This window comes from Salmo salar, chromosome ssa17 (genome assembly GCF_905237065.1).
Source record: "Salmo salar chromosome ssa17, Ssal_v3.1, whole genome shotgun sequence".
In the NCBI taxonomy this organism is placed as follows: Eukaryota; Metazoa; Chordata; class Actinopteri; order Salmoniformes; family Salmonidae; genus Salmo; species Salmo salar.
This window is the reverse complement of record NC_059458.1, coordinates 35,051,770-35,063,793: the sequence shown is the minus strand read 5'-3', so window position 1 is coordinate 35,063,793 and position 12,024 is coordinate 35,051,770. Positions and strand designations below refer to the sequence as shown.

Here is a 12,024-nt window from a genome sequence, read left to right as displayed (position 1 = left end):
CTTTGTAGTCTGTAATCTCCTTCATGCATGGTCTCAAAAATACACCTGAAAACACCTGGGTTCAAGGAGTCGGCCGACTCATCATGGCCACGCAGTCCTGTCTCACAATTGCCACAAATTAATGCATGTTATAATCCTGGCAGGCACGTACCTATTCTCCTCCGTTTGTTGGTTGTGAAGGTGGAAGGCTCAACTTGGACAGCACACCCTCCACTGAATAGCAGGCAGGGAAAGCAAAATAGTGATTGCTTTGCCATGCTACCACTGCTTGCTTCCAAACCACTCATTGTTGAATTTTAAATTTCCAACTTGTTGTGTAATGTTTATTTCCAATGGCCGATGAGCACCGATACATTTTATCAATAATCTCTCTTCATATGACAAGGATTGAAAAGGATTTGCCAGTAGATTGTCGACTTGATTCATGATGATGACTGCTAGCTAAGATTTTGAAAGTATGATGTTGACATGATCAGTCCAATCAACGCTACTTTACATATAACGTGACTTGACGTCATTTTATCTCTGGCCAATGACCATGAGCCTTCTTGAATGGGCACTTCTAATGTAAGTATGACAGCACCCAAGGTGCTTACATTCTCCAGCTCTCCCTGTAGATTCTGCGGCGACGTAGTGTCCCATGAGTGACAGAACACTGAGCCAGTCACGTCGCAACGAGAGAACATTACCAACCCCTACGCTCACAAACGGCTCGCTCTATGCCCCTAACTCACTGGTCTACGGCACTGCATCTCAGTGCAAGAGACGTCACTGTAGCCCCTGGTTCGAATCCAGGCTGCATCACATCCGGCCGTGATTGGGAGTCCAATAGGGCGGCGCACAATTGGCCCGGCGTCGTCCGGGTTTGGCCGGGGTAGGCCGTCATTGTAAATAAGAGTTTGTTCTTAACTTTTATTTTATTTCACCAGGTAGGCTAGTTGAGAACAAGTTCTCATTTACAACTTCGACCTGGCCAAGATAAAGCAAAGCAGTGCGACACAAACAAAAACAGAGTTACACATGAAATAAACAAGCGTAGAAGTGTTTTAGGGAGCGTTTGACAGTGATGAGGGGTGGTCGTTTGACCGTGGACCCATAGCGGATGCAGGCAATAAGGCAGTGATCGCTGAGATCCTGATTGAAAACAGCAGAGGTGTATTTGGAGGGCAGGTTGGTCAGGATAATATCTATGAGGGTGCCCATGTTTACAGATTTAGGGTTGTACCTGGTGGGTTCCTTGATAATTTGTGTGAGATTGAGGGCATCTAGCTTAGATTGTAGGACTGCCGGGGTGTTAAGCATATCCCAGTTTAGGTCACCTAACAGAATGAACTCTGAAGATAGATGGGGGGCAATCAATTCACATATGGTGTCCAGGGCACAGCTGGGAGCTGAGGGGGGCAACAGTGAGAGACTTATTTCTGGAGAGATACATTTTTAAAATTAGAAGCTCGAATTGTTTGGGCATAGACCTGGACAGTATGACAGAACTTTGCAGGCTCTCTCTGGAGTAGATTGCAACTCCTCCCCCTTTGGCAGTTCTATCTTGACGGAAAATGTTGTAGTTGGGTATGGAAATATCAGAATTTTTGGTGGCCTTCCTAAGCCAGGATTCAGACACGGCAAGGACATCAGGGTTGGCGGAGTGTGCTAAAGCAGTGAGTAAAACAAACTTAGGGAGCAGGCTTCTGATGTTAAACTGGTCGTCTAGTGCGTTGGGGACAGAGAATAAAAGGAGCAGATTTCTGGGCATGGTAGAATAGATTCAGGGCATAATGTACAGAGAGGGGTATGGTGGAATGCGGGTACAGTGTACCCAGGCACTGAGTGATGATAAGAGAGGTTGCATCTCTGGCGCTAGTTATGCTGGGTGAGGTCACCGCATGTGTGGGAGGTGGGACAAAGGAGGTATCTGAGGCATGTTGAGTGGGACTACGGGTTTCACAGTAAACTAAAACAATGATACATATCCTAAACAACAGTATACAAGGCATATAGACATTTGAGAGAGACATAAAGCGAGGCATAAAGCAATCACAGGTGTTGATTGGGAGAGCTAGCTAAGACAACAGGTAAGACAACAACAGCTAATCAGCTAAGACAACAACAACAGGTAAAATGGCGATGAATGATCAGAGAGGGTCGGTTAACTACACTTAACTAAACTGACTTGCCTAGTTAAATAAAAAAATAAAAAAATTGTAGCTAGCTAGCAGTGGTTCAATGATAAGACAATAACGTAATAAACTCAAATTATGATTTAATAAATAGGCAACAACCATCTGATTGTCAAATCAATAAGATGTATGTAAAAAAGTATCTGGACACCCCTGCAAATGAGTGGATTTGGCTATTTCAGACACACCCGTGCTGACAGGTGTATAAATTCAAGCACACAGCCATGCAATCTCCATAGACAAAGATTGGCAGTAGAATGGCCTTACTGAAGAGCTCAGTAACATTCAACGTGGCACCGTCATAAGATGCGACCTTTCCAACAAGTCAGTTCGTCAAATTTCTGCACTGGTCAACTGTCAGTGCTGTTATTGTGAAGTGGAAACGTCTAGGCGAAACAACGGCACAGCTGCGAAGTGGTAGGCCACACAAGCTCACAGAACAGGACCGCCGAGGGCTGAACCACGTAATGTGTAAAAGTCGTCTGTCTTCGGTTGCAACACTCACTCCCGAGTTCCAACCTGCCTCTGGAAGCAACGTCAGCACAATAACTCTTACTCTGGAGATCATGAAATGGGTTTCCATGGCCAAACAGCCGCACACAAGCCTAAGATCACCATACACAATGCCAAGCGTCGGCTGAGTGGTGTAAAGCTCGCCGCCATTAGACTCTGGAGCAGTGGAAACGCATTCTCTGGAGTGATGAATCACGCTTCACCATCTGGCAGTCCGACGGACAAATCTGGGTTTGGTGGATGCAAGGAGAACGCTACCTGCCCCAATGCATAGTGCCAACAGTAAAGTTTGGTGGAGGAGGAATAATGGTATGGGGCTGTTCTTCATGGTTCAGCCTAGGCCCCGTAGTTCCAGTGAAGGGAAATCTTAACGCTACAGCACACAATGACATTATAGATGATGCTGTGCTGCCAACTTTGTGGCAACAGTTTTGGGGAAGGCCATTTCCTGTTTCAGCATGACAATGCCCCCGTGCAGGGGTCCATAAAGAAATGGTTTGTTGAGATCGATGTGGAAGAACTTGACTGGCCTGCACAGAGCCCTGGCCTCAACCCCATCGAACACCTTAGGGATGAATTGGAACGCCGATCGCGAGCCAGGTCTAATCGCCCAACATCAGTACCCGACCTCACTAATGCCCTTGTGACTGAATGGAAGCAAGTTCCCGAAGCAATCTTCCAACATCTAGAGGAAAGCCTTCCCAAAAGAGTGGAGGCTGTTATAGCAGCAAAGGGGGGGACCAACTCCATAATAATGCCTATGATTTTGGTATGAGAGGTTTGAAGAGCAGGTGTCCACATACTTTTCGACTGCTGCTCCCGAGTGGCGCAGAGGTCTAAGGCACTGCATCTCAGTGCTAGAGGCGTCACCACAGACCCTGCTTCGATCCCGGGCTGTATCACAACCAGCCGTGATTGGGAGTCCCATAGCGCGGCGCACAATTGGCCCAGCATCGTCCGGGTTTGGCCAGGGTAGGCCGTCATTGTAAAATAAGAATTTGTTCAAATAAAAAATGTAGTGTAGTTATGGGATAGCTAGGATAACATTCTCCTTTGCTTGCTAGCTAGTAAACTAAAGCTAACACACAATCACATCAAGCAGCTGAAATGACAGCAAACTATGTGAATTTCCATTTGTTTTAGCTACTACCTTTGTTTCTATTGCCAGTTCTTTGGATGTATCATTAGAATGATCCTGATAAATGAATTTGCTTGGATCAGAGAAGCTGTCAGTCTTGTCACGTTCATATGCATGGCACAGTGGAGATACAACATGTTGCACAGGTCAGATAGGCTAGTAGCATGGGGAAATATTGTCTAGAGACGCTTTTTTCCAGGGCAGATTAGGTTTATAAATTAACTGGCCGGGCAGTGGGACAGCAGATGTGATAAATCTAATGGAACTGTTAACAGGCATAATGCGTGGATTGTGGTGATAACTCATTGCTATCAACCAATCAGCATCCAGGATCCAAACAACTCGTTTAATAATCTGACAAAGAGATTGGTAAATGATAAAACACCCCGTTATAACATCTGGTATAAAGACACTTATGTAGCATGTAATAGAATAGGACATAAGTTGTCATGCAGACTGTGTAATAGCAGTTGTTATTAACAGTAGACATTAGCGCATAACAACAGGATAAACAGTCATCTATAAACACCCATTATAAACTACTTTCATAAGATTTTATGCCGTTACTCATTACTGTTGTTATATAGGGGTTATAAAAGGCTTTATAAATACATGACTAAGGACACCTACAGTAAAGTGTTACCCCAACTTCTCCTGATCGAAAAGCATTGTAGAGAATTGAAATTTGAATGAGTGTATTTCCTGAATTGACTGGAATTCAAATGTAATTGACAGCAACCCTGGCAACTACACGGAGTAATTTCATAGAACTTCAGAACACTGGCAGTTTGTCTACTTCACATCTTCAGTCTACACTCTGATAATTCCAGATAGCCCAGTGAATAAAACACATGTTGACAATACTGGTGTCAAACCATGCAGATCTCATTAGCATGAAATAACATCTACATTCTCATTGAAACACTTCTATAGCAACTTTCAACGCACAGTATGAAGTTGAAACGAACAACAGTCTGGAGATCTTCAGGGATGTGTAAGTCAGATAAAATTTAACCTAGCAATAGACTGGGTCATAACTTATGAAGGTAGAACCTGCTCTTACCATGAGAAAGATATTTTCCAATCTTCTCCTCCTCTTCATCTTTAATGTTGACGTTCAGCTCCAGTGTTTGACTGCAGTCTTCCAGCTTCACTGATGACATCTCTGGATCCTGCAGTGCAAACTGGGCTCCACTGTCACAATCAGGACCCAGTGACTGTAGGTTTGGACTCAGTGTGGAAGGAGAGAGGCAGGCTGGGTTTGTCCTCACTGTTGATGTTACCAGCCTCAGACTTGACCTGAGTCGGCCTGAAGTAATAAAGAGAAACAGACAGAAAAGTTATTTTCTTGACAGTTCTGGTACTTTCTTTATTCTCTAAAAATAAATTTTATTTGTTCAATTATCTAATTTCAATAGATCAGGTAGCTAAGCATTGACAACTCAACATTCATTAACATCAGACAAAAAGTACACACTTTAAATTACACAATGTAAGTGCACTTAACCTATAGTAGATTTCCTACATTTACATAAATGACTCAAAAAAACATTTATTACAAGATTGCAGTTTGTTTTGATATTATATATGTTATTTCTCATTTGGACTAATCTTCCAAGAGTCCTTAAAAACACAATTTACAATGCGATCACATTTTCACATATAACACACTGTTACAAAGAGACATAATACACTGACATATTGACCAGATTAATACTCTAACAGTCTGAAAAGGTAGATTGATTCCTCCATCTACCCTTGTCCTGCACAACCTTCCAATGTATTATATTTAAATGGTTCTAAAGTACTGTTTGAATTTATATATTGAAAGGTTTCTGGTTCGCTCAGACAATCATTCCATTTCGTTATTGCTCTCAATCTAAATGTTATTTTGCCCATTTCTCGTTTCTGTCTGGATAACACAGATTGTGGACAATCTATTCCTGTTATTGACTGAATGTCTGTCTCTAACCAACTGAATACTGTTGTGAATGGAGTTTGGCCGTTTTAAATGGTGTGCATTGTGAAATAAAATAAGTATGTTTTTTTCAATTATCTTGTTGATTGATGACCAACCAAGAGCATTTAGCATATATACAACAGAAGAACCATATCTCTACCTTAAAACAATCCTTGTTGCTTTGTTCTGTTCAATCTGCAGCCTCCTAACTTGGCTTGCTGATGCACGTGCCCAGACCACAGAACACTAGTTCACCTGACTCCCAATTAATGCTTGGGTTGTTTGCTTAATAATCTAACCTGGTAGATATTTAACTATCCTTCTGATCATGCATGCAATTTAGGCAGCACTATGTACTATGCTCCTGAATGTCTTCACTGTATTACTTCACCTCACAAAAATCTATCGTATTTCCCATTTGTCACAACCTAGTAACAATCATAGATAAACATAGAAACACCTGAAAGTCTGAATATTGTTACACATGTAAAAAAAAATATATATATATATATATATATAAATAAGTGAACCCTCGCTGCCTGCACTGAATGCAGTTGACGTAGACAGAAGGGGAGCCGCCATTTTACCATCCCGTGAATTTTACACAAAACCAATAACGAACTCAGAAATTGCAAATAAATTGATTTTTAAAATTAAATTAACTTTACTAAATTATGTTCATTCACTCAGCCAAACCCAAAGTCTCTAACTATGTGACATAAAATTGTTACGCTCACTCGGCTTGACACAAAAATAACACGTAAAACCTTTACCAAACGTGATAATACCTTAAAGGATGTGTTACCCAGCACGTTATGACATGTTATTTCGATATTACAAAGTTTAAACGTGCTATTACATGCCTGTATTAATAAAAGTGAAACTGACACAAAATATATCGTCTTCACCACACAATTCTGGCGCCTTCCCGGAACTTCCTGTTCCACCACTGCAACAGAGCAAACGCGACATCACAGACAGAACAATGAAACATATATTTCATTGAACGTATAAATGTGAAGCATCCGGTTGGCTTTCCACTCACTACCATATAGGAAGCCCACTGGCAAACAGTGGGAGAAAATGGAACGAGATGGATTTTGGCCTACTTTCTGCAAATGTTCTCATCGAATAAACATTTTATCTCAATACAGTTTTCTGTTCCCCAAACTAAAATCTGTTATGAAAAGAGTGGACCAAGTTTTGTAGACTTTACCCTTTTCAAAAGTTTTTTGAAATGTTGTTTGGGAATCCAAAGGCAAATTTAGTTATTGCACACAAGCACTTCACCGATTAGGCGTTCCCTAACGGAAATATGCAGAGGTTTGCTAGAACACGCCAATAGGATATCACTAGCGGGTGCTTGGCTCTACCTACTATGACTCATTTGTTCCCATTGGAAACAACAAGATGTGGTCTATCTTGGTTTACATAAACATCTTTGGTGAAATCTTCTTCTTTGTGTAAATTTCCGGCAGACTAGACATGTTGCATGTTGCTGCCTATCGCAGGTTGGAGTACGGATTGCACATTTAGGTCACAAAATAAAAATCAGGGAAAAGGAGAATGGGAAAATCTTAAATTGCACCATCTAATCCTGCACCTATACACAATCCCCCAAAACTCTCCACCCCATCCCACTACTTTGGCCCTAAACAATCCTACACCAGGCCATCTGCTTTGGAGGATGGAACCACTTCCCTCAACTTCTTCTGCACTAAAATCTCTCACACCCAAATATGTATCTGCTGCTGCAACTACCACATCTATTTCATGTGATTTCCACTCCATCAGTGCAGTTTTACATCCCCTTTCTCTGTTTTAGCTACTCGCTGGCTACACGTTAGCTAGCTAGTTAGCAGAGCAGTAGATCAAACATCGTTGTTTTACTTAGCCTAGGTAATTGTTTGTATAGTATGTCAATGTTGGTGTCTATTTCAGACCTTATGGCATTTTTCAAGGATTAGCATAAGAGCATTGGAAGAGGAAAAGACCACTAGAGGTCTGGCCATGTAAGTGACAATTTCCCGGTTTGGTCAGGCCCAGCATCAGGGATAAAGATTATCCTGTGTCGGTGAGTGTAGCTATTAAGTGAAGTTTGAGCATCTTTGCAATACAATATGTTCTATACAGCGGTCAACATTCTACAAAGAAAGAGCCACATAACTATATAATCATTAACCAGATTACTCCGGATACCGGACTTCGATGAGTGATAACTCAGTTCTAGAATGTTGCCATTGATGAGAATGAATCTAAATCTATTGACATTCAGAATTGATTTATTTTAGACATCCAGCCTGTTTTGTAGTATAATGACCAGAGACAAATCTTCAAAAGGCACTGTATTTATTTATTCAGAGTGGTACATGCATTCACAGTCTTGATCTATAGGATCCTTCCCACTGTATGATTGATGTCAAGTGATAAAATCCCAAGTTATCAATTAAAAGGTCATGGAAAAACCACTTGTCCTGAAAATTACAGTTTATTAAATATTCTACAGCGGTAATGTCATCAATCAAATCAAACTTTATTTATATGGCACATTTCTTACAACGAATGCATTTCAAGGTGTTCCAAGTCATTCATTGAAAGGCATGTGTCACTTAACATCCTTCCTCTTGGCAGGTCTCTATAGGTGACCAGGGGGTTCTCTCTACCACATGTGAATGCCTCCGTGGAGCTCATCAGTGGAGCCATGCAGCCTATTTTGGTGGTTCACAATATCGTCCGTACGGATGCCAGCCGTGCCCAACCAGGTGCAGTCAGTGGAGTACCTGTACCCGGCCGAAGACTACAACCCTCTGTCCCGAGAGCCCACAGAGGAGGATCATCAGTGGGTAAGGAACAGTCTCTGGGGCAGGTTCAGTGGAAGGAAATGTCTTCTTAAACCTGAGCCAGAACAATCGCTACCCTCCACGTCATCCCTGTCTGTACCGGACATTGTTAAAACAAGGGCACCTGGGGCATGCAGTCATCCTGGCTGGCATGGCGCTGTCGGTGGAGCAGCAGGAGGCTAAACGGCAGGCAACAGTTGGACAGCGCACCAACAGGCACACCATGAGGAGGGAGGTTGACGGACAGCAATTATGGAGCAGTGGTTAGGACCAAAGGTGTTACTCCGTCACTGCTAAAACAGTCCTCTGATCAGTCAGGGTTTTAGGTCACAGGGTCTGGGTGCCTCACCAGATTGTCTGGTGGGCACCACAGCAATGTCTTTATGGTGCAAAGGACCTTACCTTTGAAGAGGAAGGATTCCAACTTCACTGAAAAATGTGAATGTTCTATCATCAAGTGAGAACATTTCGTTTCCCTGGCTGATATGGTTGCTACTTAGAAATACTAGAACAATACATTAATAGATTACATTCACTGCTATAAAATCAGTCTCCAATTTAAATCACATAGTTTACATAGACCCACCGTGGACCTTTGACAAATAAATCTCAGTGTGAAAAGGCTTTCCACTGTCTGTTTGGTCAACGACACTGGTGGTATTAGATGATCCTAATAAGTGATGTAGCCTAGTAAACGATGCCCTCCTCTGGTATGTTCTATTGAACTGTCTGGGACTCGTTGTTTCCCTGCTTACTACTCAAAGATATTTCACTGATTAAGTCAAAGACGAAATGATCTTCAATGCACTGGTCTCAAATGTATTAGCATAACTAGGCTACACAGAACCAAGGCTGGTCCATTGTAAAATGAGAGGCTTTATTATATTAAAACGTGTCCCAGTCCAATGTGCCTAGCTCTGACCACTGGGGCATGGCTTACGGAGCGCTCTCTGAAATACATGCTCTTATCGTCTTGATTTGAACGCTTGTTATGGGCATTTTTACATGTGTTCCTTACACCTGTTCCGTGTGTATTTACAGGTTATTTGAACGCATGAACTGGTGCCACTACACACGTTTTGAACGCCTGTGTAGTCACGGTTACTTTTCATGCGTCTGAAAGTACCACATTGTACCCCCACCCATCTCCATTTCCGCGACTTTAGCTTCCGGCCTGTTGCGATGAATCGCTTACTCAGGGAGGGAGGAGATGTTTGTAAATATGGATTAAATTGTTAAAATTAGTCAATTAACGTTAGATTTACAGAATGTAAACGCTACAGCAAGGCGTTGCGTTGATGAGAAAAAAAATGGAAGAAGAAATTAAAACGACTTTTCCCACATAGCATTACAACTCCAAAGCTGACGCTGGCTAGCTAGCTTATTTTCATTGAAATAGCATGGCTAGCTAGCTAGCTAGCAATAATCTTTTGTCTAACCTGTAACTAGTGGTTGTTACGTTGTGGAACAGAACAATAGTTATTTGTACTTGTCATTTGGTTGAGACTAATATTAGTTTAGAAAATAATTGTTTACTTTGTATTTGTTGTGTAATTGGTTGGCTTTGCTAGTTAGCAAGCGGAGATTTATTTGCTCAAGTTGGCTAACTTAGCTATTAGCTAATGTTTTAGGAGAACAGGCTAGCTCCCTGCAGAATCTAAACAATTGAGAATGGGGAATAAGATATGTCTGTTGCAGTGCCCAGACGAGGTGAGAGCAAACTGCTACAGAGATAAAAAGTAAGATCTCTATCTTTAGTTATATTTCAAGGTTGAACCAATGCAATAGGTATTTTATTAGCTTGCTAAATTAGCTGTTTTTCCTGATAATTTCTATCTGATAAAGCTACACTCTTAGAAAAGGTGCTATCTAGAACATTAAGTTATTCAGCTGTCACCATAGGATAACTTTTTGAAGAACCCTCTGTGGACAGGGGGTTCTACATGGATCCCAAAAGGGTTCTACCTGGAACCAAATAGTTATGGGGACAGCTGAAGAACCCGTTTGGAACCCATTTTTCTAAGAGTGTATCTAGTTGTTGTTCTAATGCAATGGCCATGTTACAGCCACAACATGATCATTTAGTCAAGCATCTGAAGACTAGCGAGGAGGAGAAAAGCCTGCTTTGGATGAGCAAGGAAGAACAACAACTAGCTATATCAGATAAACATGTTCAGGAAAAGCAGGGAGAGAGCAAGCTAGTAGTAGTAACATTATTTGAACCCTCACATGCGCATGTATCCGTGTTATATTTAAGCAATAAGGCACCTCAGGGGTTTGTGGTATATCGACAATATACCACGGCTTGGGGCTGTTCTTCTGCATGATGCAACAGAGTGCCTGGATACAGCCCATACCTGTGGTATATTGGCCATATACCACGAAACCCAGAGGAGCCTTATTGCTATTAAAAACTGGTTACCAACGTAATAAACAAGTAATATTGACTCATACCCGTGGTATACGGTCTGATATACCATGGCTTGCTATCTGTCTCATGTTGTACGTATCATCAACATGAACAAGACTGAATTCTGTTAAATTGTCAACTGGTCTAAATTCCTGTTAGGAAGATGTTGCTGTTTAGAATGACATGTTTATGATGATGTTCACAGGAATCTCCAAATGCTATGTTGAACGAGCACCATGAATGAAGGAGGGGGAGGAAAACAGACAGCTTCTTTCTACCACCTTCACCAAGTCATACAATGTTTGCTTCATGAACAATTGTTACATCTATTCTGTTCATGTGCTGGATGTAATTTAGCAGGTCTATAGTATAATGTATTGTTTTGAAATATTTATTAAATATCTATTCAGTCAAGTTATTTTATGTTTGCTAAAATAATGTTTTGTACTGTTACTTTGTACATAGTGAAAGTGTCATTAGTTTTGAGCTAGACTATGATCTGGGACATGTCTACTGCTCTTTAAAATGTTGATGAATGAAATTAGCACCGTTTCTAATAGTTTGTTGCTACTGTCTGGTGAGGAAGTGGGCAATATGGAATTAATGAGAAATCACAACTTGGACAACGTCAGGGAATAAGTATACACTGAACAAAAATATAAATGCAACGTAAAATGTTGGTCTCGAGCTGAAATAAAAGATCCCAGATATTTTCCATATGCACAACAAGCTTATCTCAAATGTTGTGCACCCTGGTCCTTCCTCAGCTGCATCGGTAACCGTTTATATAACATTTAAATTCAGCCTTTGTGGTTTGGAAAGTATAGTGACTAGTATTGCTTTAATTTATTCATCAAACAAATGGGGTTTTGGAAAAGTAGGTGCTTAGCTTAATACTTCAGACAAGGACAAATTATGGCTAGCTAATTTAAAATAAAATACCTTGGTGCAATGCATAAATGCTTAAAATAAACTTTTTTTTTTAA

At 41.2% G+C, this 12,024-nt stretch overlaps 1 protein-coding gene across 1 annotated transcript in view; it reads right to left on the bottom strand.

Moving 5' to 3' along the window:
* The window catches only part of LOC106592870 (zinc finger protein 585A), a 38,400-nt gene that overhangs the window by 11,889 nt on the left and 14,487 nt on the right, over positions 1–12,024 (bottom strand). The window contains exons 4-5 of the mRNA XM_045698620.1: positions 6,652–6,783; positions 4,892–5,137 (exon numbers count right to left, since the gene is read on the bottom strand). Of these exons, the coding sequence (XP_045554576.1) occupies positions 4,892–5,137; positions 6,652–6,783 (378 nt within the window). The remainder of the gene's footprint in view (positions 1–4,891; positions 5,138–6,651; positions 6,784–12,024) is intronic.